We start from the raw sequence: 26,326 nt of genomic DNA, 5'->3' as shown, positions 1-26,326 counted from the left end.
AGCATTTATATCTTAGTTGAATGAGAGATAAGGCTCAGAGATGTGGATTTGAGTAACATCCTCAGAAAAGACATTGTCTTTTTAGATGAAATCTTAAAGTTTAGGAAAAGAAAAACAGAGGACTGAAAATGAAGCTTTGGAAAAAGCAGAAAAGAAAGAACAGTCAAGTTAAGAAACTAGAGATTGGTCAAAGAGATGAGAGTTAGAAAAGCATGATGTCTTAGTTGACAACTAAAGGAGTGCAGAAATTACAAAAATGCTAAGTACTGTGGATCTACTTAGCAGATTTGTCTGTTTTTTTTTTTTTTTTTTTAGTCAATTGGGTTTTATAGTGTGAATGATTGACTGAATAAAGCATTTATTAAGCACTTATGTGCAAAGCACTACACATTCAAATACAAATGGATAGTGGATAGAAATGGATAGCAGTAAAGTGGATAGAAAGGTCCCATGGTCCTTAAGGTCCAGTGGCAAAGCACAAGTTCATGGTTCTTTAATGTCACTTCTACTGATAAAATCATCAATTTGTGATTGAATTATTTTACAGAACCAAGGGCTTTGGTGACAAGAACTTTTCTTTCTGCAACTACAAGAGCATTTGTCATGCTATATTTCCACAGAGCTTTCTTTCTGGTATGATAGCTGAGGGCCATGGGGCTGGAAGCAGTGCTATTCCCAAGAGTCTTAAGTTCAGAGTTTTGGATTCTCTCGGATGAGGAAGATGGTACTCAAAGTAGAAATGGTGCCTGCCAGCACATGCTGACTCCTGCCTTTCCTTCAGGGTGTCTTCATGTATTAGCTCAGTTGCCTGACCTGCCCTGTGGGTGGCAATTGATAGTGATGGCTGGCCTTTTCTCCATAGTAATTGATTTTCAGGTGATAGCTGGGAGAGCTTCAAAAAGTTAAATTTTTTTTTGACAAAATTTTTTAATGGTGTCTCCACCCTGCAGACTTATTTATTTCAGTGATGTCTCTTCATTTCTTTCAGCAACCATATGGATAGATTTTGCATTTTACAACTGTCCAGTTTGGAGACATAACAAAAGATTTTCTTGTTTCCTGCCTTATTTAGATATACATACTCTTTGTCTGCTTTCTGGTCCAAGGTTTTGGGATAAGGACCAAGAGTTTGATTTTTGTCAAAACAGATATTCCGTCACTGACATACATTGCATTCATTCTCTGTTTTAGTAAATGGACTTAAAGGATGGCCAAAAGATTCATTGTCCTGTGGCTCATCTGGCCATGAGCTTCTTCAGCCTTATCTAAGCTAATCATTGGTTAACATGTCCTACTTCCTTTCCATCCTTCTTTGTGTACAAAATCCTTTTCAATAGTTTTGTAGGACCTACAATAGTTATAGATTTTGACAACTTAAGGTCACCCTCATTCCTCCACAAATCATCAGGGGAACACTTCACTGAAGAATTGGTGGCATAGACACTTGAAAAACTTTTTGAGGATGATTTAACATTAGGCAGAAAACCTGATATTCTGGAATGTCGATTATTATTATATTTGGACTCTGTGTATCATTTTGCTGCAGAGATGCTTCATGTGTAAAAAAGAATTGTGGCTTATGGTACACAAAGAGACAGTTTTGCTGTTCTCTGATGATCTCTCTTTCTAATTTAGAACCTACACAGATGGTGCTTGATCACTCATGTGTGACCCAATTGCACAAAGTAGTTTCATTAACTCATTGATGTGCACATGAATACTGGATTCCAAGAAAAAGGTGGGACCTAAAAGTGAAACCCCAGAAAGAAAAATGAGGTTATTCTCCTTGGTCTTAAGTTGAATTCAGTTATCATAAAAATTCCTCATTAGAAATGATAGTGAACTTTTGAAAAGTAATTGTGTTATTAGTAATTTCCCTTGTGTAACATTGATCAGATTTTTGGTTTCACAGGAGATGCAGCTGTAGTATACACAGATGGCTGCTGCTCCAGTAATGGGAGGAGGAAAGCACGAGCTGGTATTGGTGTTTATTGGGGGCCAGGACATCCTCTGTAAGTAACATGTGGTTTTACTTTAAACTTTATATCAGTTTCTGAGATTCACATTTAACCCAGTTGTTTTGACATTTTAAAACTTGTCAAGACTTATAGAATAAGCTATAATTGTTTGAGAAGTACGAGCACTGAACTGGGATTCTGGAGAGACCTTTGTTCAGATCCTACCTTCAGCCCTTAGTTGTTGTGAGACCCTGGGCAAATATGTCACTTTGTTTCTCTTATTCTCGGTTATTAATAAAAATCACATGAAATACAGAAGTTGCATACCTTGACGCACAATGTAATATTACAGAATAACAAAATTTGGTAGCTGGAATAGGTCTTATTATCTTATCTAGTTCAATCTGTATGCAGAAAAGAGTCCCTGTAATAGCATACTTGACAAATGGTCATCCAGCCTCCACTTGAAGACTTCTAAGGAGGAGGAAATTTCCACCTCTGGAAGCATCCTATTCCACTTTGGGATAACTCTAATTCTTAGGAAGTTTTCCCTGACATTAAGTCTAAATTGGTTTCTTTACAGCTTCTCTACCCACAGGTCCTGGTTCTGCCTTTAGGGGCCAGTGAAAACAAGTCTAATCCCTACTCTTTAGGACAGAGTTCTGATACTTGAAAACAACTAATGGGGCAGCTAGATGGAGCAGTGACTCGAACACTAGCCCTAAAATCAGGAGGATCTGATTTCAAATATGGCTGCAAACATTTAATACTTCCTGGCTGTATGACCCTGGGCAAGTCAGTTAATCGCAAGTGCCTCAGCAAAAAAAAAAAAAAAGAAAGAAAACAACTATCATATCTTTTTCAGCCTTATTTTATCCAGTTAAAGGTGTATAGTTCTTTCAAATGATCCTCATATAACATAACTCAAGGCTCTTTATCATTGTGGTAACCATTCTCTATATAACTAGCTTATCAGTGTCCTTATGTCTTGGCACTTAGATTTGAACACAACAATGAACACAACTCCAGATGAGATCTGATGAAGGCATTATTATTACTTATCATCTTCTTGCTTCTGTCTCTCAATACAACCTAAGATCACATTAGTTTTTCCAGCTGCCTCAGTCCATTACAGACTTTAAGGTTTCAGTCCTGTGAAACTCCCTAATCTTTTTCAGAACTGTTGTCTGTCCTGTCTCATCTTTTACTTGTAAAGTTGATTTTTTGAAAGCAAATGTAATACCACATTTCACGTTGTTAGATTTAGCCTAATGGTCTAGCCTGTAAAAGATCCAGTTTTGTGTTTTCTGCAAATTTTATGAGCAAGCCATCTTATGTCTTTATCCAAGTTAAACAGCACAAGGCCAAGCAGAGATCCTTGAAGGATACAACTGGAAACCACCTGTCAGAGTTGACATGAGCCATTAGTTCATCAGTAGTCTTTGATACTGGTCTTGGAACTAGTTGTGAATCCGTCTAATTGCATATTATCTAATCCATATCAGTTCACATTTTATACAAGGATATGATAGTAGTATCAGATATCAAAAGCTTTGCTAAAATCTAGATAAACTATATCTACAATGTTTACCTCATCTATTATATTGGAGATCTTCTCTTTTCCATCTCAGATAGTACCTAAAGATGCAAGTAATCTGATCCAAGTGATAATAACCTCACTTCCTGAGTATCAACTCTACATCAGTCATTTTTCTATTATCATTTCAAGTGAAAAGATCTTTTTTTTTTTTTTTTTTTTTTTTTTTTTTTTTTTTTTTTTTGGTAAAAACGAACAAACAAAAACACACAAGAGGAAAATTAGAATTGAATACCCATGTCTTCCCCAGTTGGCACTTATGATAATCCCTGCCACACAAGCAAAGGTAAATTCCTTTGTTTCTCCTTTCTCCCAATGTAGCTAAAAGATCAACTATTGTTTTAAAAGACCTAGGAATGTTAGAAATAAAACTTTGTTCCAGTTCAACATTATTAAGTTTTTAACCTTCAGAAAGGTTTAAAATATGATTGAGTTTTCTTTTTCTCCCTTCGAACCTTGCATGGCAAGTTAATATTTCTGGTCAAAACACTTTGTGCCAAAATTAATCATCTACTTCAGTGACTCACATACTCCAGAGCAGAGCGGTGCTTTTAAAGATAAGTTTTATTTTCAGTTTTTTTAATTCAATAGGTAGGAAGAACCGAGCCCATTACAAATATGTATAATCGCTATTAAAATTTAAAAAAAATGTATAATCAAGTAAAACAAATTCTCTCCTTAGTCATGTCCAAAAGGAAAGAAAAAATATGCTTCTATCAGTGCTCTGTCATCTCTTTATCTGAAGGTATTGAATAGCATGTTTCACCATGAGTCCATTGTGTATGTGATTGTTTCCATTGTGTTGATCAGAGATCCTAAGTTTCAAAATTGTTTATCTTTACAATATTACTGTTATATAAAATGTTCCCTTGGTTCTATGATACAAGTCTTCCCAGGTTTTTCTGAAACTTCTCTTTGATTAAGGCAAGGGTTTTGGGCATCCATAGAGATTTCTCAAGCTATGTAAATTAATTTGGATAGGGAAAAATTACATCTTTATTTTCACTAACCTCTAACGGACATAATTTCTTTAAATTATGAATTTAAAAAACCAAAAACGTTATTTTGAGTTAACTTTATCACATTGCCAAAGAAGTGTATGACATAAAAAGTTAGGAATCCTGATCCAGTAGATTGATTCTTGGGCATGACGTTATCTACCCCTGGCATTAATTCCTAACTATCCTTGGTATATTTTGCAAAAATGGTGGATATAACATGAATTGCTCTTAAGAATTTTTTGGTGCAAGTATATGTGAAATAGTTATAATACTGAGCCACACAAATCCCAGCTTTGAAAGCATGGGACCTGAAAGAAATATTTAAAAGCCATTCAGCTAAAGATAATTTTTAAAAGCTATCTACAAATAATGAGTTGGCCTACCAGGATTGCACAGTTCAAGTCCTGTGTTCCCAATTTTTATTAAGGCACACTGTTCTTCTCTCCTAGTATTACATATGCTTAATATAAAGTATTTAATATGATGTTAGTAAACAAACATAATCTTTGACCTGTTCTTTATAATTTAATTGGCCTAGTCTTTGGTAAGAAATCTCTGTCAATGGGACCTGCCCAGGATTAGAGGCAGGTTTTCTGACTCCAAGGCCAGCTCTATAGCATGCTGCCTCTCAAGTGTGTATGTGTGTATGTGTATTTAAACAGGTTAGATTTTTATCTAGCACTTTATAATGCCTAAAAAGTGCTTAATAAATCTTTCGCTTTTCATTTTTTCTCCCTTTTTTTTCTTCCCTTTTCTTTTTCTTTCCTCCTTTTTCTTCCTTTTCTTTCTCCATTCTTGCAGAAATGTGGGCGATAGACTTCCTGGGCGACAGACAAACCAGAGAGCAGAAATACACGTAAGTTATGAGTTATCAGAATCTTGAATGCTTTTTAAATTATTTTTTAAAGAAATTAGTGAATCTCTGCTTAATAATTTAATTTTTCCTTTACTAATTATGAAATGAAATCTAGTGCTATATTCCCTAAATTATCTCTAATAGTTCAAGTATAGAAAGACTTACTTAGTCAAAAAGTATTTTATTAAATATTTATCACTATGTGCCTTGGCACAGCACCAAACATGATACAAAAGAGAGCAATAATAGTCCTTGCCTTTTTTTCTTTACCTTCCATTTTTTTCTTTTTTTTTTTTAATTAAAACTTTTTATTTTTAAAACATATGCATGAATAATTTTTCAACATTAATCCTTGCAAAATCTTGTGTTCCAAATCCCCCCCACCCCCCAATTCCTCTAGATGGCAAGTAATCCAATATATGTTAAACATGTTAAAAAAATATATGGGTTTTTTTTTTCCTCTTCTTTTTCTTTTCTTTTTTTTAAATTAAAGCTTTTCAAATATGCAAGGATAATTTTTCAATTTTGACTCTTGCATAGCCTTGTGTTCCAAATTTTCCCCTCCTTTCCCTCACTCCCTCCTCTAGATGACAAACAATCCAATATATGTTATACATGCTAAAATATATGTTAAATCCAATATATGTATACATATTTATACAGTTATTTTGCTGCACAAGAAAAATCAGATTAAAAACGGGGAAAAATGAGAGAGAACACAATGAAAGCAAATAACAAAAAGAGTGAAAATGCTATGTTGTGATCCACTCTCAGCTCCCACAGTCCTCTCTCTGGGTGTAGATGTCTCTCTTCATCACAAGATCACTGAAACTGGCCTGAATCATCTCATTGTTGAAGAGAACCACGTGCATCAGAATTGATCATCATATAATCCTGTTGCCATGTACAATGATCTCCTGGTTCTACTCATTTCATCAGTTCATGTAAATTTTTCCAGGTCTCTCTGAATCATCTTGCTGATAATTTTTTATAGAACAATAATACTCGATAACATTCATATGCCATAACTTATTCAGCCACTTTCCACTCGGTTTTCAGTTTCTTGCCACTGTGAAAAGCTCTGCCATAAACATTTTTGCACATGTGGGTCCCTTTTCTTCCTTTATGATCTCTTTGGGATATAAGTCCAATAGAAACCCAGCTGGATCAAAGGATATGCGCAGTTTGGTAAATTTTTGAGCATAATTCCAAATTTCTCTCCAAAATGGGTTAAATCAGTTCACAACTCCACCAACAATGTATTAGTGCCTCAGTTCTCCCACATCCCCTCCAACATTTGTCATTATCTTTTCCTGTCATCTTAACCAATCTGACAGGTGTATAGTGGTATCTCAAAGTTGTCTTAATTTACATTTCTCTGATCAGTAGTGATTTAGAGTATCTTTTCATATGACTAGAAATGGTTTCAATTTCTTTATCTGAAAATTATCTGTTCATATCTTTTAACCCTTTATCAATTGGAGAATGGCTTGAATTCTTATAAATTTGAGTTAATTCTCTATTTTAGAAATTAGGCCTTTATCAGAACCCTTGAATGTAAAAATGTTTTCCCAGTTTATTGCTTCCTTTCTAATCTTGTCTGCATTAGTTTTGTTTGTACAAGTCCTTGACTTTTAGTGTTTCCTGTTCTAATGGGAGATAAAACATGTAAATAACTAGGTACATTCAAGATATATATAGAATAAATGAAACTATCTCAGAGTGTAGGGCACTTTTAACTAGAGCAGATCAGAAAAGGATTATTGCATTGGGTGAGCTTTGATCTAAATTTATAGGGAGCCAGGAAAAAAGAGTCAGAGGTGAGGAGGGAGTACATTCCAATCATGGAAGATAGTATAAAAGTAAGGAATACCCCGTGTGAGGAGGCTGGGGCCTGTAGGTGGGTCATAGAAGACAGAAATGTGAGAAGACTGAAAAGACATGAAGGGGCCCGATTGTAAAAGGCTTTAACTGAGATAGAGGACTTTTTAATTAGTGTGTTCTTTGGTAATTGTATCCAGAGGTTACGGAGTAGAAGAGTGACATAGTCGGGCCTTTGGCAGTGGTGGAGAAAATGAATTGCAGGGAGAAGATTTAAGGCAGGTGAGCACTTAGACTATTTTAATAGCTACAGGGAATAAAGGTGTCAGATGTGGAAAGTGGGAGGAGAGCTAGGATAGCTGGCCCTGCCTTGGATTGGTGGGGTGAGTGAAAGGTAGGGGAGGCTAGGTTTCCTATTAGAGTGGGAAGATATTGGTGATCTTAGTTTAGATAAGGATCTATGATGACTTTAAATTTCGAGTAGATCCAGGGAGCATAGTTGTGATTTCCTCCAGTTCTGTTTAACACTATAAATAGAAGTGGCATTGTTGGAGTAAACTGGGGTTGGGGCTTGGCGAGGTGCGATCTGCAATAGGATAAGGAAAAGGGAAGGGACTTCAGTACTACATGAATGTTGGGGCTAGTTGGTTTACTAAATAAAAAAAAGTTTAGTCAGAGAAAGGAGATTATAGCCAAGGCATGGGTAGGGGCCCAAAAAAGAGTTGTAGAAATAATGGAGGTTTCAGGGAGCACAAAGAACAGGATTAGATGTGGGCTTTTTCTTTGTATTCGTTTTTTAATGCACTTTGCTTTATGAGTCATGTTGGGAGAGAAAAATCGGAGCAAAAGGGAAAAATCATGGGAGAAATTTAAAACACACACACATACACACACACACACACACAGAAAAAAGTGGACATAGCATGTGATTTACATTCAGTCTCCGTAGTTCTTTTTCTGGATACTGATGCACTTTCTGTCCAAAATCTATTGGGATTGCTTTGAATCACTGAACCACTGAAAAGAACCAAGTTTTTTTATAATTGATCATTTCTTGCTGTTATTGTGTACAAAGTATTCCTGGTCTGCTTGTTTCACTCAGCAGTAGTTTATGTAAATTGTTCCAGGCCTTTCTAAAGTCAGATTGTTATTTTTTATAGAACAATATTCTATTATCTTCATATACCATAGCTTGTCCAGTCATTCCCCAGTTGATGGGCATCTACTTATTTTCCATTTCTTTGCTACCAGAAAAAGAGTTGCTACAAACATTTTTGCACACATGGCTTCTTTTCCCTCCTTTATAATTTCCTTGGGATACGGACCCAGTAATGGCATTGCTAAGTCAAAGGGTATGCACAGTTTGATGGCCCCTTGGGCACAGTTCAGATTGCTCTCCAGAATGGTAGGATCATTTCACAACTCCACCAACAATGTATTAGTGTCCTAGTTTTCCCACATTCTCTCCAATATTTATCATTTTCTTTTCCTGTAATCTTAGCCAGTCTGAGAGGTGTGTGGTACCTCAAAGTTTTAATTTGCATTTTTCTAATCAATAGTGATTTAGAGCATTTTTTCAAATAATCCATAGATGACTTCAATTTCATCATCTGAAAATTGTTTGTGTCCTTGATCATTTATAAATTGGAAAATAACTTGTATTTTTATAGATTAGAGCTTTTAAGTCGCCAAAGTTGGAATGTTTGAAGATTAACTTAGGATGTGGAAACCCAATCTGAAAAAGGCTTTTTTACCAAAAAATTATAAACTTTTTCATATATAATATTTCCACTTAAACTCCTGACATATCAGATAGAAAATAAAATGACTACGAGTCACATAATCTTTCCTTTTCCTCACTTGTAAAATAAGGGGATTGGGTTAGATTGAAGGTTCTTAGCATCTCTATTTCAATGTAACTGACTTCCTTTTTGACTTTATTTTATGCACTTAATGAAATTTTCTGAGAAGAACCTTATCATTCTGCCAAGAATAGACTTTACCAGACTGCCAAAAGAGTACATGACAAACAACAAGAAATTCTGTATTAGATTAGAGACTAAAGTCCCTTCCAGATATAAGAATCATCACCTCTGTGAACCTAGCACGATATTAGATCAGAAAAATATTTTAGTCATTATAAACATGAAGTATTGTTGTAGGTTAACCATATTTTCATTATATGACTATGAAAATATCTCTTCAAGGCTGCCTGTAAAGCAATCGAACAAGCCAAGAATCAAAACATCAGTAAGCTGGTTCTTTACACAGATAGTATGTTTACTATAAATGGTAAGTTATCATTTTGTTTCTTATAGTGATTCTTATATGTAGAGAGACTAAGACAGTTGGCTTATCTTTAAGAAAGAGGTATAGATGACTACCTGCAGCACTTCCAAGAAGACAGTTCAGCACAAAATATCAAACTGGTAATAGGGGTTGGTCTAGAGCAAGAAATCTTAGTCTCTGGCCTGCTGACTTAAAAATATGTACATTTTTAATATGATTGGTTTCCTTTGTAATTCTTTGCATTTTGTTTTATTCACTTAAAAACATTATTCAGAGAAGTCCACGACTTCACCAGACTACTAAAAGTGTTTTTTATGCTGAAAAGATTAAACATTTCTTCCTGAATAATAGGTTTTTTGTGAGTTAAATTCATCTTTTTGGTGATTGGATCATCCAAGGATCCTTCATATTGAACAGAATTAACCCCAACTCTTACCTGTTCTGGGGAATGCCTTTTGATCCATTGATCACCTGCACATTTTTTGCAAGGATATAGACTTATAGGCTTATAAAGAGTAGAATGCCAAAAGATATGTTGAGAGCAAAGCTATAAAACTTCCTGGAAAAGTTGACAATTCAAGAAATTGAAGATGAAACACTATGAAGTTATTTGTGAATGGTATAATGACTGGTTACACTTTAACTATTTAGGTATAACAAGTTGGGTTAAAGACTGGAAGAAAAATGGCTGGAAAACAAGCACAGGAAAAGAAGTCATTAATAAAGAAGATTTTGTTAAGCTTGATACACTTATTCAAGGCATAGACATAAAATGGGTGAGTAGTTAAGTGTGTTTCTTTTGATCTTATGTTCAGTTTACTTGAAATGTTTATATAATCTTTCTAAATTAATCATTTAAAAATTAAAATAGTTGCAAAAAGTTAATACACTTTTCATGTAGACATAAATTTAGTGTTAATTCACAATACTTTTTAAGGTTCTTTCATTAATGAAAGTAATATTATTGACCAATGACTAACTTATTATTTAAACCCATCTTTCAACAGATCCACGTACCTGGTCATTCAGGGTTTGCAGGCAATGAAGAAGCTGATAGATTAGCAAGAGAAGGAGCTAAAAAACCACAAGAATCAACATAGCATAATTTTAATAATCTAATTAAAGAGCAAATCGAGTGCTCTTTAGTCATTTGCATGAAAATTTGCCTACAAGACATGAAGCAAGTGGACTTGGGAGCATTCTTGTTTGATTAGAAAAACTGTCTAGTTTATTATTGAGATATGGTTCAGCATTTTAAACTCCCCTTCACTTTACCCTGAATGCAATCTATTTATCATTGAGAATTGTTTGGGATTTCAGCATAAAGTAGATATAGCTATTTAAAAATTAAAGTGACTTCCTAGGTTTATTTTTTTTTAAGGTTTCTTTGTAGCTAGAATAGAAATGAACATGATACTATATTTCAAATGATTCTTAATTTGATTGGTGTGAGCACTCCAAAAAAAAGATTGCAAGCTCTGCGTGCCTCGATTCATTGTTAGGATTTGGGTTTTCTTGTTTTAATAGAAAAATTTACCAGCACATGTGCAACCTCACTTCTCTGAACTTAGCTTAGTTGGTCCATGGATGACACATGTACACACAAAGTTCATGACTTTCCAGCTTGGTAGGGACCTATCAGATCATAAAACTGGTAGAATTACTTTCAACAACCTAGAACCACTTATGTGACTTTGTCTGGGCATTGTCGACTTTAGTGGAAGATATATGTTACCATACAAGTATAAATAAACCCTAAGAAACAAGTTTGTACAAATAAAACATTCTTTGACTGCTCATGTGAAAATGCTGCATAGATTATCAAGGAATTTGTGGTCCCTTATGATTTGATTTATAGCTGCATTTTAGATATTAAAAATATAGTAAATCCACAAAAATCTAGTAAGACCTTTACCATGACAGTCTTCATAATTATCCTTTTGTTGTCTTAAAAAGTGAAATAAAACATCAGCATTTTAAACTTGATTTAAGGTCAATTTATATAATTATGAAGCCTCCTAGCAGAGTAGAAGTTATCAGATATTCTCTATACTAGTGGTTTAAAAAAAGTAACTCATTCAGATTTCTTTCTTCTTTCTCCTTCTCAGGAGTAGGTCTTCTCTTATCTCTAGTCTTCTCAGGAGTATTATAAGTAATTTTGAGAATAATAAATGTCACTTATTCTTTACTTGGAAAAGCCTATATATAAAGGGGAAGAATCAACCTTCTTGTAGCTTGAGTAGCACACTTCAGTAACATGGCACCAACCCAGCTTGGATCTCACTTCTGCCTAGTTTTGGCTCTGCCACTGTCCCTATATGTGACTTTGAGCAAGATCTGGATCCTTGGGAATCTCAATAAAGGGATTGGACTAAATTCTTAAATTTCTAAGCTGTTTTTACACTCAATTTACTTGAGATAAAATCCTGTGCTTCTATGGTAAAGTTGTCAGGAAAAGCCTACCTCCTCTTCCCTCTAACTCTCATTTCCCACTCAACAAATTTAGTGAATTAATGATCAAAGTTTGGCCAAAGCATGTATTTAATTTTAAATGTTGATTGTGCATAAATGTTTGTTCTTGTAATTGTATTTATGATTATATGTTGCTTTTCACATAAGAATATGGTACTGATTTCCTAACGAGGCATGTGCCTGTGAGCACATTTTTTTGTGTGTTTTGTTTTTTTATTTGTTTTTTTTTCCATCCAAACTATTTTCTTGCTCAACTGGCATCATGACAAATCACACTTTGCTAGAACAAATTAATTAGTCTACTTAAACATCTAGTGTCAATTAGTAGTATTAATTTGCATAATTCTATCAAAATTCAATAACTTATTTTTAAAGAACATAATGAATAAACATCACTTGTTTACCTTGGTGACAGTTTTCCTTTTATAAAATTTGAATGGTGGAAGTTTAAATTTGATAAAACCTAAAATATGAAAAAAAAAAAAAAAGAATTTTTACATTTTAAAAATGGAGTCATGATCATTGGACTTTGAGATATTTATTATGGACATAATGCCCAGTTTTTGATTTTTTTTTTTATTCAAAAAACATGAGATGTCCTAGATTTAATTTTTACAAGTCCAGTTGATAATGAAGGACCCTCAAAGAATCAGTGTCTTAAATGACCGATGGTTATTAAAACATGCCTCTAACAGAGAGCAATACAAATTTTTAATTTTTTAATAGTGGCCTTTTTATACATGTACTTTATGCTACACAGTGTTAGGGCATAGTAGATGGAGTGCTGAACTTGGCATCAGAAACCCTCAGTTCAGAGCTTGTCTCAGACATTAATTGTATGATTGGTCTGAACTTTTTTATTTGTAAAAGGGTTATTGTGATGGTCAAATAAGACATACGTGTATATGTCTGTGTTTATGTATATTTAAAGTGTTTTGTAGATCTTAAAGAACTAAAAGTAAGCTGTTCTCATTTGACATATTCCTGATAGATTTTTATAAATTGAGTCAGGAGAGGTCAGTTTTAACAAAATTTGATTGTCAATTTTATAGGTAATAGGAATTACATTTCTTTATCTCCCTGTGGTACCAGGAGGATAGTGCATTCCATTCTTCTTTTTCTGGGCAGCTGCCCAGTGCTTTGAATAACTTTGCCTAAAGAGAAGTCTGGAAGAGGGTGAGACATTTGTCTGAAGTGAAGTACTTTTGCGGAAGGGAACTGAGGAAAAGAAAAATATCATTAATAAGTCATTATGAGCCTACATGAAATTGGAGGGAGAAATCTAAGTAAGATGCAAGGAGAGGATGTTCCTCTCGTCTCCTGGAGCCCTGTTGTAAAAGATCTGAGGCTGTGAAACTGACCCTTTCTTTGCAGGCTTAATGAAATGGTGTATACTGCAAACCTTGTTGTATGAAAAGAGTCTAGAATGAGTGTTCACCCAGAGGAACTATTATTACCGAGCTGGTCCCTTAAGAGTGTAATTTGCAAAAAAAAAAAGGAAAGAAAAGAAAAGAAAAGAAAATTGACCAGCAATGAAAACTAGACAACAGAGTTCTTGGATAAACTACCATCACCTTCAAGAGGTTGACGAAAACTTCAGGAAATGGTTTGGCGGCTTGGAATCAGGAGTAACAACTAGTAATACTTGTCTACTAAGAACTAGAGTAGTAATTCTTAATGGGGAAACTGAGCTTTTTTAAAAAAAATTTTTGATTGTTATTTTAATAAAATTGACTTTTAATACAGTGTATCTCATTTAATGCATTTTAAAACATTATTTTAAGAAAGGATCTTCACTAGACTTCTAGAAAGAGTCCATGATATACAAAAAATTAATTACTGTGATTAGAGGGGGAAAACTTTCCAAAGTGGCAGAAGAGGCAGAGAAACCAAAGAGGGGAATACTAAGGTTTCCCCACCCTAAGCCTGCTCAGAGAAGTACTGTACTGTACTGAATAACCAGAATTGGGGAAGGTGCCTGCAGTGCCTAGAGCCAAACTTAGAAAGGCAAAATTGATTAGAATAAGGAGTTGCCAAGCAGTTGCTATATGCTAGCATTTTTTATCCAGGCAGTCAGTTACATTTTATTGATATTGATATTATTGATATATTTTAAAAGTTCAGTTTTATAAACCCTAGCTAGAAAGACCCTAAGTTATCTAGTGTCCCTCACTCATTTAACAGAATGTTTTAAAATAGTTTATGAGTTGTTAGGTGATGCACAAGTATTAAGTAGGGAGTCATAGATAAAATCCAAGTTCTCTGATTTGGGAATAAGTATTTTGGCTACTAACCCACAGTCTGATCCTTTGGGCAAGTATTTGACCTTTCTGGGATTGATACCTCATGTGTCAAATGGAAAGAAATGCTTGCCTAACTACACACTTTTTCTGATGACATTACTTTTTAAACCATAAACCATTATTTGTATTTAGAAAACAAATCCTCTTAATTTTAAAATTAAAAAAAAATAAATTCCCAGGATGGGGAACTGCCTAATTTGTCAAAAAAAACTTGGGATTCTGCAATGTCATTGGAGCAGGGAGAGTTTCCAACTCCAACCTCCTTCCAGCTGTTAGCTGGATCAAACTGAACTTGACTGTCCTTGGAAATAACAGCTTCAATTGAATTGGGAAGACCAAAAACAGATTGCAAGAATCAAAGAGTATGAGATAAACAGATGGCAAAATAAAAGGTAGCTTTTGATAAGAATTTAGATGTGAAAGCGGAGAAGGATCTAGGATAATAACTTGAAGGTATGGTAGCTGAAGGAAGTGAAGGTTTTTCAAAATGGATTACATTTGGCATGTTTGTAATCAATTTCAAAAGAAAGCAATAAATGAGAGATTTCTGGCTTAAAGATGGCAGGTTAGGGCTCAGAGGAACCCAGATCTCCCACAAAACACCCTAGCAGATTTTAAAAATTTTATCTTTCTAATACTTTGCTTTAAGAATCATTTTAGGAAAGAAAAATCAGAATAAGAGGGGAAAACCATGGGAGAGGGGGAAAAAACTGAACATACCATGTGTTGATTTACATTCAGTCTCCTTAATTCTTTTTCTGGTTGCAGATGCATTTTCTGTCTTAAGTTTATTGTGATTACCCTAAATCACTGAACCACTGAGAAAAACCAAGTCTTTCATAGTTGATGATCACACATTCATGCTGTTAATGTGTACAACAGATTTCTGGTTCTGCTTTTTTCACTCAGCATCACATCATGTAAATCTTTCTAGGCTTTTTAGAAAGCTAAAATCAGCTTATTCATTTTTTAATAGAACAATAATATTCCATCATCTTCACATACCACAACTTGTTCAGCCATTCCCCAATTGATGGGCATCTACTCCTTTTCCAATTTTTTGCTACCATAAAAAGCTGCTACAAACATTTTTGCACATGTGGGTCCTTTTCCCTCTTTGGGATACAGACCCAGTAATGGCATTGTTGAGTCAAAGGGTATTCACAGTTTACTAGCCTTTTGGGCATAGTTCCAAATTGCTCTCCAGAATCATTTCTGGATCATTTCACAACTCCACTCAACAATGTATTAGTATCCTGGTTTTCTCACATTCCTTTCAACATTTATCATCTTTTCCTGTCATCTTAGCCAACATGAGAGGTGCTTAGTAGAGCTTTAAAAATAAAATGCATTAAGTGGAACAATGATACACCCCAAAAAAACTCCATCCAGGGCTACACAAGAAAGATTACTGCCAAGATTATGAGGGGTAAAAATTTAATTACAAACATTGCAAATTATAATGCAGATGACATGAAGTGAATCAAAACCTCAAAACTAAACAATGTCCCTTTAACAGTAAGCATTAAATAATTACATCAAAACATTTTGCATAACAGCAAAGTGACCTGTATCACCATATCAAGCTAAAATCATTGTTTCTAGGCATAAGAGAATTAAAATGATCTTTCAGAAATAAAAACAAATGTCAATAATAGAGAAATAATAGCTAAAAGATAATTCAAAAATGAATTCCCATAGGTAAAGTACCAATATATAAGGAATAACTAGGAACTGTTGTGGTCCTTACTAGTGAAGGGAGAAGTTGCTACAGACTAGAGGTCTGCAGGGTCTCCCAACCAAAGAAACACAATTCTGGATTCCTCATGGTACCAGACAATTCGGTTGTGTGACAAGTGGCAGGTGTCTTCATGGATGCAATCATTCCTTTTCTTGATATGCTTCATTTTTGCCTCAAGAGCTTCTCTCTGCTAGATGGGAAGGAGCGGGAAGGGGAGAGGGAGTGTTTGTAACCAGTTTCCATACAGCCTCTCCTACAAAGACTATGGAGTCTATTACAGTATTATTGGGTGGAAATAGAATCTTGAAAGATTGGCAGTTTGGACAGTTTAATTGGACAGTCATGCTGGAGAAACTGTTAACCTGACATGATAGAAGAGATTGATAGGGATATAGAAAGAAAAAGGATGAAGAGAACTTTCCTGAGGGAACTGTCTTCCCTTTACAAAGAAACATTTCAAAGAGAATTCTTGACAGACTCGGGTTGAGAGAATTGATAACTGTTTGCAGAACTGAAAAGTCTAATTTTAACAGCAATTAAAAGTAACTTTGGCTATAATTATATTTGATGCATTGTAAATAATTATTTACATCATATTTTATTTTTTGTGACAATAAAGTAGAGCCATTAACTTGATGTATATTTAAACCTTAGATCAGGAACTTGATATGGAGACATGTAAAAGCTTATAGGAAGAAGTTTGTCCAATTATTAAATAAGCTTTAATAAACAGATTATTTTGTCAATGGATAAGTGGTCAAAGGATATGAACAAAATTTTAAAAATATTTTTATTTTTCCCAGTTACATGTAAAATGATATTTTACATTTGTTTTTTAAAATTTTTTAAAAACTTCACTTTCTTCCTCCTTGCTTCTTATCCCCCCATTAAGGCACATGTGAAGTTATGTAAAATATTTCCATAAAAATCATGTTATATAGTTCTTCCCCCCAAAAAAAAGCCCTCAAGAAAAAATAAAAGTTAAAAAAAAGATATGTTTCAATCTGTATTCAGACACAATCAGTTCTTCACCAGTAAGATAAATGTAAATCAAAACTACCTTCCAGTTTCATTTCACACCCAACAAACTGGCAAAAGTAACAGGATATGAAAATGTCATTGCAAGTATTGTGCAAAGATAAGTATACCAGTACATAATTGGTGGAGCTAAGAGTCAATAAGATATTTTGGAAAGCAATTATTCAAATAGACTAACGTGTTTATGCCCTTTGACCCAGAGATTATTAGACATACCCCAAAAAGACACTAATTAAAAGGAAGTCATCCTGAACACCAAAACATTAGTAGCAGTGATGAGGTCTTGGGTATCTAGAAGGTCCTTGACCAGGAGCTGAGGATACAATCTGGGAGTTTAGCTGTTTCTGAAAGGATCCTCTCAGCTTCTAGTGGGCCTTTTGTTAAGTGGACTTTTGATTACAGTCTCACCCCTGGCAGAGATCACCGATAACTCCCATGCCATACAATCAGTCCTAAAGTTGTTAGGCGACTGTAGCGTCCTTGTGAGTGTTTGCCTTGTGTGAGCTCGCCACAAAACAAGCTTCTGGGCAAGCACAGGTCTGACATTGCAACAGCGTGGCCAGCCCGGCCCTGGGCCCGGCGCCCCACTTTGCCAAGCTAAAACAAGTCAGACGGAACTGATTGCTTTTCCCGGCGTGCCCCAGCCCAAGTTCCACAGGCCCACGACAATGAGGGCAGTACATCTCTGGAGACCTTCAGCTTTGCACAGTCTAACACCTCTTCTCGCCTGTGCTCTGTCTCAGTCCTTCTACCTACCGAGCTAGCAATGCATGTCAGTCAACCTAATCCTCTCTGGGAACGCTTCTGGAAGTAGCCGCCAAACGAAGGGTCCTTTTCCACGGCATTTGAAATGTTCCCATTTATTGCGATCCACAATTGCACATGTAGATATAATGGGGGTTGCTGGCTGCTGGCGTTTTCCTGGCCAAAATTAGCACAAGCTACAAAGAAACGACCCGCACTCAGTTGCCTGCCCGTCTCAGAACTGCCCTGAGTTCACAGTCATCTGTGCATAAAAAGTCGTGCACCAACTTTCCCTGCACTTGGAGGCATGGCTTATAGCATTTGCAGGTTGTCTGTGCAGCAGCTGACCTTGCTTGTTGAAGGCATCTAACCACTTTGCTGGGAAAAGCTTGCAAAAAAAGCAGATAGGCTTGTTTCACTCCGTTGTGTCTGGGAAAGTGCAAGACCATCATAGTGCATCACACTGATGACTTCTCCAGGCAACCAAATTTGGCCATGAACTGCCATAAGCTCTCACCACTGACAGCATCAAAGGCCTTGGGCAGAGGGACAACCATTGCATACAGACATCTATTTTGCTCCTGGCACTCCTCCTGGAGTCCTCAAGTAGCAAACACCATATTAACTGTTCCTCATCCCTTTCTGAAGCCGCCGGGCTCTCAGGCAGATTAGTCAACTTTCAGGTGAAGGATCAGCATATTAAGGGGGACTTTGGCAAGACTCCTTCCGTTCATGATTAGGATAGAGACCACCTTGTGATTGTCACAGGATAGATTATTTCCTTTTCCTTTATAGAGATGAACATGGAGGCATTCTTAAACTCCTGGGGGACAATGTTCTCTTGCCATAGAATTTGGAAGAATTCAGTTTGCTTTTGTTTGAGTAGTGGACGGCTTGCCTTATAAATCTCTGCTGAAATAGAATCAGTACCAGGTGCTTTGCCATAGACGAGCCTAATTCTGGCATTCAAAATCTTTTCTTTAATTGGAAGCTCAGCTGGCAAGGAATTGATTTCAACCTGAGGTAAACAGTCAGTGGCTTCAGCATCGGTTGATGATGATCTGTTGAGAATGCTATGTTCAATGTTTAATATATCTTGAATTACCTGCCATCTAGGGGAGGGGATGGGGGAAGGAGGGGAAAATTTGGAACACAAAGTTTTGTAAGGGTCAGTGTTGAAAAATTATCCATGAAATGGTCAAAGGAGATGAACAGACAATTTTCAGATGATGAAATTGAAACTATTACCACTAATATGAAAGAGTGTTCCAAATCATTATTAATCAGAGAAATGCAAATTAAGACAACAGAGATACCACTACACACCTGTCAGATTGGCTAAGATGACAGGAAAAAATAATGATGAATGTTGGAGGGGATGCAGGAAAACTGGGACACTGATGCATTGTTGGTGGAGTTGTGAACGAATCCAACCATTCTGGAGTGCAATCTGGAATTATGCCCAAAAAGTTATCAAACTGTGCATATCCTTTGATCCAGCAGTGTTACTACTGGGCTTATAACCCAAAGAGATACTAAAGAAGGGAAAGGGACCTGTTTGTGCCAAAATGTTTGTGGCAGCCCTGGTTGTAGTGGCTAGAAGCTGGAAAATGAATAGATGCCCATCAACTGGAGAATGGCTGGGTAAATTGTGGTATACGAATGTTATGGAATATTATTGTTCTGTAAGAAATGACCAGAAGGATGAATACAGAGAGGTTTGAAGAAACTTACATGAACTGATGCTAAGTGAAATGAGCAGAACCAGGAGATCATTATATACTTCAACAACAATACTGTATGAAGATGTATTCTGATGGAAGTGGATTTCTTTGACAAAGAGACCTAATTCAGTTTCAATTGAAAAATGATGGACAGAAAGCAGCTACACCCAAAGAAAGAACACTGGGAAATGAATGTAAACTGTTTGCATTTTTGTTTTTCTTCCCAAGTTATTTTTACCTTCTGAATCCAATTCTTCCTGTGCAACAAGAGAACTGTTCGGTTCTGCACACATATATTGTATCTAGGATATACTGCGACATATTCAACATATATAGGACTGCTTGCCATCTGGGCGGGGGGTGGGGTGGAGGGAGAGAGGCAAAAAATCGGAAGAGAAGTGGGTGCAAGGGATAATATTGTAAAAAATTATCCTGGCATGGGTTCTGTCAATAAAAAGTTATTATTAAAAAAAAAAGAAAAATTATCCATGCATATGTTTTGAATATAAAAAAACTTCAAAAAAAAAGAAAAGAAAAAAAAGATAGAATGCTGTGTTCAGTCCCTCTTTCCAGGATCAGGTCCTTTGCATTAATCAATATGGCTCCATCAGCAATGAGTAGTTGAGATGTACCATAGGTCTTTGGCCCATAAATAACCTTTAGAGCATCATAATAGTGCTTTTGAGTGTTACTATAAATGTAAAATTAAATTTCATTTCCCCTCTTACTGAGCCAAGAATCCTGCTTCTCTCAAAGCTTCTATTTTATTTTGTATCATTTGTTTCATTTTACCAGGGTACTTTTTTGTAGTCAATATGGCCAGGTCATCCTTTTCTCTGAAATTCTACTGGGGTTGCAGTGGAATTACTATCTTCTTCTGGATTTATTTACCTATTGTGTTCCTTTTAATCCATAGTATTTTTTCCTTATGTTCAGCATTCATGATGAGTTTCTGATAGCCTCACAAAAGAGCTTAAAGGACAAGTTTGGGCTCTGGTCCCTTCTTAAACAATTCTGAATCTGAAATTGGACTCTCTCTGTTACAGGCCCCAACCTGATGATGTCCTGTGCACTTATGGTAGGTGTTTTGCCACACTCTCAAGGAGAGGCATACTTTGAAGATATTGAAGTTTTGGTTCCAGACCATTGGCAATAAACATTGCAATAAAGCAAATCACATGGATTTTTTTGGCTTCTCAGTACATATAAATATTATGTTTACATTGTTGTTTATTAAATATGCAATAATATTAAGTCTAAAAAATGTACATATAATGGAGATGTAATCACTCTAGTTTGATATAATGATGTAATCACTCTAGTTGGCATATACTCAGTGTGATGCAATGATGTAATCAGGCTGAGGTATTTAAAGGCTGGGAGGACTGGAGACAAAAACTCAGAGGACTCAAACTCAAGCACAAACTCAGACTCAGACTCAGACTGGGACGAGGACTCAGACATAGAGGAGACAGAGAAGATGGAGACAGAAACAGAAATCCTCCTGTTGGCTCTCCTGCCTTCATCACCCCTCCACCTAAGACCAAGGCTTGTCCAGAGATCCTCCAGAAAGCTAGTGCAGACATTACAGCTACATATATTTGGAAAAAGAATATACTATTGAGGGGGGGTAACATCAAAGATCACTAGTCACAGATGACAACAGATATAATAATAATGAAAAAGTTTGATATATTACAAGAATTACCAAAATATAACAGAGACAATGTAAGCACATTTTATTGAGACAATGGCATCAATAGAGCCGTTTGAGGCAGGGTTGCCCCAAACCTTCAATTTCTAAAATATGCAATATTTGTGAAGTGCAATAAAGTGAACTATAATAAAATAAGGTATACCAGTACCTAGGTACTGCCCTAGCCATTTATGATTGTTGTATATTATAATTATAATGAAGAAGAGGCCATAACATTAAGCTACTGCTGCAGAAAGGGGCAGAAAGGAAAACATGTCACAAGAGGGCTAAAATCATCTAATTTGTGACCCAATTAACATACAGGTAAAGTCGTTAGAAAAGTGGTTACTCAGAGGATAATACTAATGTTAGCCCTATACTGTATGTCTCGCATATCTTTATTGATGCACAGGGTTTTTTTTTTAAGTTTTATTTATTTTAACATTCAGTTTCTTAAAAATTCAATTCCAAATTCTCTCCCTCCAATCCTTTTCTCATCCACTGAAAGGGCAGGAAATATGATATATTTATGTACATGTTAAAAACTACATGTTTCAGAATTTTGACTCTGCTTTTTTACTTTTTACTTTGCTGTTTATTATGATATATATGATGATATTTGCCATATAGCATAACAACAAATTTCTGTTAGATATGTCTTGTTTTGCTGTTAATTTGTATACTAATAAAAATGAATTTTTCCATATATAAAGTAATGCACATAATGTTTTGTAGGATTTTATGTAGGCTTATTGATATCATTATTACTACTTTGAGGGTTTTTTGGCTGTTATTTTTATTTGTTGGTATACTATGGTGATTCTTCTGTTATCATTGTATGTATACCTTGTGTGATCCTTGGATTCCGCTTGGGAACTCTCACTCCGAGGGGGTAAATTCCCAAAGAGAGCAAAAATGGAAATTGGCTAGCAAAGATGGAAGATTAATTTGGCTCAGGATATAAGTCAGCTGAGAAAAGTAGTGCTGGAGAAACTGAGGCAAGACAGAGATTAGAGTTTTTAATATTTTATTTTATTAATGGAGAGCTTTGACTTGTCTCAAAGCATTCAACATCTAATAATTAATTCTAGAGACTTTTATAGGGCTCTAATTATCAGGGTAACAAAGGCAAGGGAGGAGAAACATCTAGTAAGTCATAATTGTACAAAGGACTATAAATTCTGATAAATTGGGAGTAAAGAAGGTAGTCAAGCAAGAGACAGGAAGTCTGGAGAGATAGAGGGTGCTATCTAGGTATTTGAGATAAGCCATCTGGAGTTTTGTGACTTTTTGGCCAGAATGGCCAGAGCTCCATAGCCCTAATTATCTCAGTCCTAATGGTCAGGAAAGGGGTGGAGGAAGGAGGGTAACATAACATACTAACTCAGGGAAATTGAGATATTATAATTTAGGGAAACTAATGCAGGAACACTTATGCAGGAAGCCAAGGTATTACAATTCAGGGAAACTGAGGTATTATAATTCAGGGAAATTGAAGTATTTCACAGTCAGATTAGTGCACAACCCAGATAGAACAAGAAACTGGTGAGGGAGGATAAACTCTTAAGTGGTTCAAGTATGGACTTTCTCTTTGTCAAGAACTAGTGAGCCACTTAGGTGACTGGGGTTGGGATTGGGAGAATTTAGGCTCCCATTTCCTTTTGAAATTGGGAAATTCTAAGTGTTTGAGTTTGGAAGAGTTCTTCCATTTTCCTTTGGTAAGATGAGGTGAGTCCTCCATCAAAAAAAAAATAATAATAATAAGATACTGTGAACCTTGAGAAAGGTACAATCTAAGGTAGCTGGCTCTAAAAACCTATCTATTATTGTCCCAGGAAGATAGCCCTTTAGAAAGATTGGGATAAAGCACCAAAATGTATAGGGATTAAATACTGTTATTTTGTTTGGGCAGATGCCCCAGGGCCTCTCCTTTGGAGAGGCTTGTGGAATCTGTCCTGGCTAGGCTGGTGTCCCTTACTGGCCAGAATTCTTCTGAGGTTTGCACTAGTGATCCAACATCTTCAACATGGCCCCCAGAAACCTGAAGCCAAACACCTGGGTCCAAATTTCTCTGACTCTCTCCCAGGGTTTTAAAGTCCATCAATTTCTTAAAACCCAAGATGGACTTGAAACTTAAATTTTGGGGCTGTGTGTTTTTAAATTGGAATTCTCATTCTGAAATTATATGCGATAATTTCTATTAACTAATATGTGCTAAAATTGTGAACTTGTTTATTCTGGTATAAGATTTTAGAAATATGTGTATTTTAATATTGGAGTATTGCTACTAGAGATTTAAATCTGTATTTGATTTGATTTTAAGTTAAAACATTTTTGATTATTTTGTAACTTCCCTAAAGAAATGACATGCTTGTAGCTCCTAATTAGACCATGTTGCTTTCAAAATTGTATACTGGACAATTTGTAAAAATTGTATGAGCTCTTCTTTAACATTTTGTCAGCCCCTACTGGATATGTGTTATAAAATTTGTGAAATTTGGTCCAAAATTATTTAAATATTACCTATATTCTGAATCTTAAAGTTTGTCTTGCTTTCTTCTTTTAACAAAGAAGTAAAAGCAAGAAAATTTGGTGTGTAGGGATAAGGGTAATTGCAAAACAAATTGTGTCTGAAAAGTATGTAATATGTCTAAAGAGAAATAAGACAGTATTGAGGATCTGTCCTTCTGGAGGGAGGGAGGCTAGCTCCAAAATATTCAAGTTAGGTTTTAATGAAATGACTCCAGTGGGGATGGATGGAAGTTTTCCCTGGGCTTTACTGCTTTAAGAGTGATTAGTGGAATAACACTGGAACAAATTTTACAAAAGTATGAATTAGTAGAGAATATTAATTTTGACAGATAACCATATTTCACATCTAAGATTTTATAAGAAATAATGGGGAGGGATTGCAAATTGAGTGGCAATTCCATACACTTAGGCATCTGGTCTCATCAGGGAAAGTGGAAAGAATGAATCAGATTCTTAAGAAACATTACTTATTTGATGTTAGAAATTAAATTACTCTGACCAAATGTTTGCCTATTTATTTGTTAAAGAATTAGAGCTGTCCTCAAAAATGATCTGGGATTTTCCTCATATAAGATTGGTTTATTTTACTTGGGAGGAAAAAGGGAAAGACCCTCTTTTGAAACAAAGGATTAGTTTTTAAGGAATTATATACTGGCAGGGTCCTCAATCCAGTTAGCCCTTAGGAAGTTAAGAATTGCTAGCCCATACAACACCTTTGGAGTTTGCACTTCTAGGAGGTCGGGTGCTTACTAAATTCTGAAAGAAACAGAGTAAGAAGGACCTTACCAGATTAGAGATGACTGAGATTCCATTCTGGAGGCTGAGAACACCACGGTTAAAGGATCTGTGGAGGAACTTCAAGAATGGATTGTTAAAGACAATTTATAATCTCTAAAATTGAATTTGTAATTAGGAATGTTTTGGTGGGAGGAGAGATAAATTATGCTTAGAATTTTAACAATATTGGTGGTGTACCTGTTCCTTATATTTCCAAAAAAGTGTATAGAGACTTTTTGATTGGAGGAAACTGAATTAACATTTTTTAGGATGAAAAAATTATTAATGTTAATTCTGATACTATGAATTTTCTAGGATGAATCTCTTACTGTTATCAATGTAAGATTATAGTCAGTATTTATTTAGGATTTTTGATCCTTGAGAGCTAAATTAACCAGAAGCTTTGATTAATGAGATTTGCTATGTGAGAAAAAAATCTCTTGGGACTCTAGCTGTTATTATTTGGAGTTTTGAATTCAAATATGATTGTCTGATGGATCATCAAGCCAGTAATCCACCATTTGAAAAGAATATGTGATCCTGAATTGTTCCAGGTGAAGGTTAGTGTCTACACAAGATCCTATCTGTTTAAGATGGGATCTTTCCGACTCAGTTTCCCAGTGGTATTCCTTTGAATAAGAACTCCCCCAATTATTCCTGAGTCTGGCTATAATTATTATTGTATACAATTAGCTAATTATGCTTTATTCTGTTATGTATGTGTGCTCAAGCTGAGGCCTGAAGGACCAGTTTTGATACTATTATAATCATGTCCCTGCTTTTTCCTCATAACAAATTTCTATAATCAGGGCAAGTGTTCAGTAGAAGCTATGAGTACAATTCAAGGATGTAAGATCTTGTAGTTTCCTATCTGAAAATATATGGTCATTATATCCTAAATAAGTAGGTGAGTGTTGTGTACTTTCTAGAGCCCCCACACTGGGATGTCAAAATATAACATCAAGACTAGCTCTCTGGAGGATCCTGGGACCAGCCCAAGTCCTTGGTCTTAGAGGAGGAATGATGAGGCAGGGACCCACATGGGTGGTCAAACATGGAGTCCGTTTATTCCAAATTCTCTCACCCTTATATACCCTAATACCCTTATATAACCAAAGCAGCACTGCACATGCACTAACTACATACTGCGCATGTGGGACCATATAAACAACCTGCTATTATATGTAGATGACTCTTTACCTTTTGGTATCACTCTGCTTCAATCACAACACAGATTATCACTGCCCCCTGACTTCTGAGGAAGCCCGAGAGCCTTTAGTGGCAATAGGGAGCCAAACCAGACACTGACAGCAGGTTCCCTCTAGGCTGAAGGGTCTTATACCTTACCCAGAGTTCCCCCAATATCTGTAGCCTTCTACGTCTCTTCCTTTCTTTTGTTTTAATTGAAGCAGTTATACATTAGTTATTAAATCCATCAGCATGAGAGGAATCCCACACGCAAGTAATAATATAACAAACAATATGAATAAACGAGATACTATAGAAGACTTCCCTGAGTCCCAGAAGGAAAGTGTAGAAAATAACTATCAATTCACAAGCACACATACACCTCCTTCAGCAGCCAAGAGATAGTCCAAAGCCAATCTATTGTCCATCACTTCATGTGTCAGGGAATCCAGTGATTCCTGCAGGTTTTGAAGTCCTGCATCAGTCTCATTAACAATTATTTTTATGGTCATGAGTCCATTGCCATACACAGCGGGTTAACTGCCAGGCTCTTTCAGTGGTGGATGAAGTCAGAGATGGAACCATCAGA

General features: G+C 35.7%; 1 protein-coding gene across 3 annotated transcripts in view; it reads left to right on the top strand.

Moving 5' to 3' along the window:
- The window catches only part of RNASEH1 (ribonuclease H1), a 33,494-nt gene extending 12,416 nt beyond the window's left edge, over positions 1-21,078 (top strand). For 2 of the 3 annotated variants that reach the window (XM_003757897.4, XM_023494654.2), the window contains exons 4-8: positions 1,913-2,012; positions 5,358-5,412; positions 9,441-9,525; positions 10,174-10,298; positions 10,530-13,739. In XM_003757897.4, coding sequence (XP_003757945.2) covers positions 1,913-2,012; positions 5,358-5,412; positions 9,441-9,525; positions 10,174-10,298; positions 10,530-10,622 — 458 coding nt within the window. In that variant the 3' untranslated portion in view covers positions 10,623-13,739. Of the gene's footprint in view, positions 1-1,912; positions 2,013-5,357; positions 5,413-9,440; positions 9,526-10,173; positions 10,299-10,529; positions 13,740-20,590 lie in introns of those variants that run through there. The other variant, XM_012539896.3, reaches the window with a different exon arrangement.
- The last annotated feature ends 5,248 nt before the right edge of the window (positions 21,079-26,326 follow it).

Source organism: Sarcophilus harrisii, chromosome 2 (genome assembly GCF_902635505.1).
Source record: "Sarcophilus harrisii chromosome 2, mSarHar1.11, whole genome shotgun sequence".
In the NCBI taxonomy this organism is placed as follows: domain Eukaryota; kingdom Metazoa; phylum Chordata; class Mammalia; order Dasyuromorphia; family Dasyuridae; genus Sarcophilus; species Sarcophilus harrisii.
The sequence above is the reverse complement of the archived record's forward strand: the minus strand, read 5'-3'. Positions and strand labels throughout refer to the sequence as shown.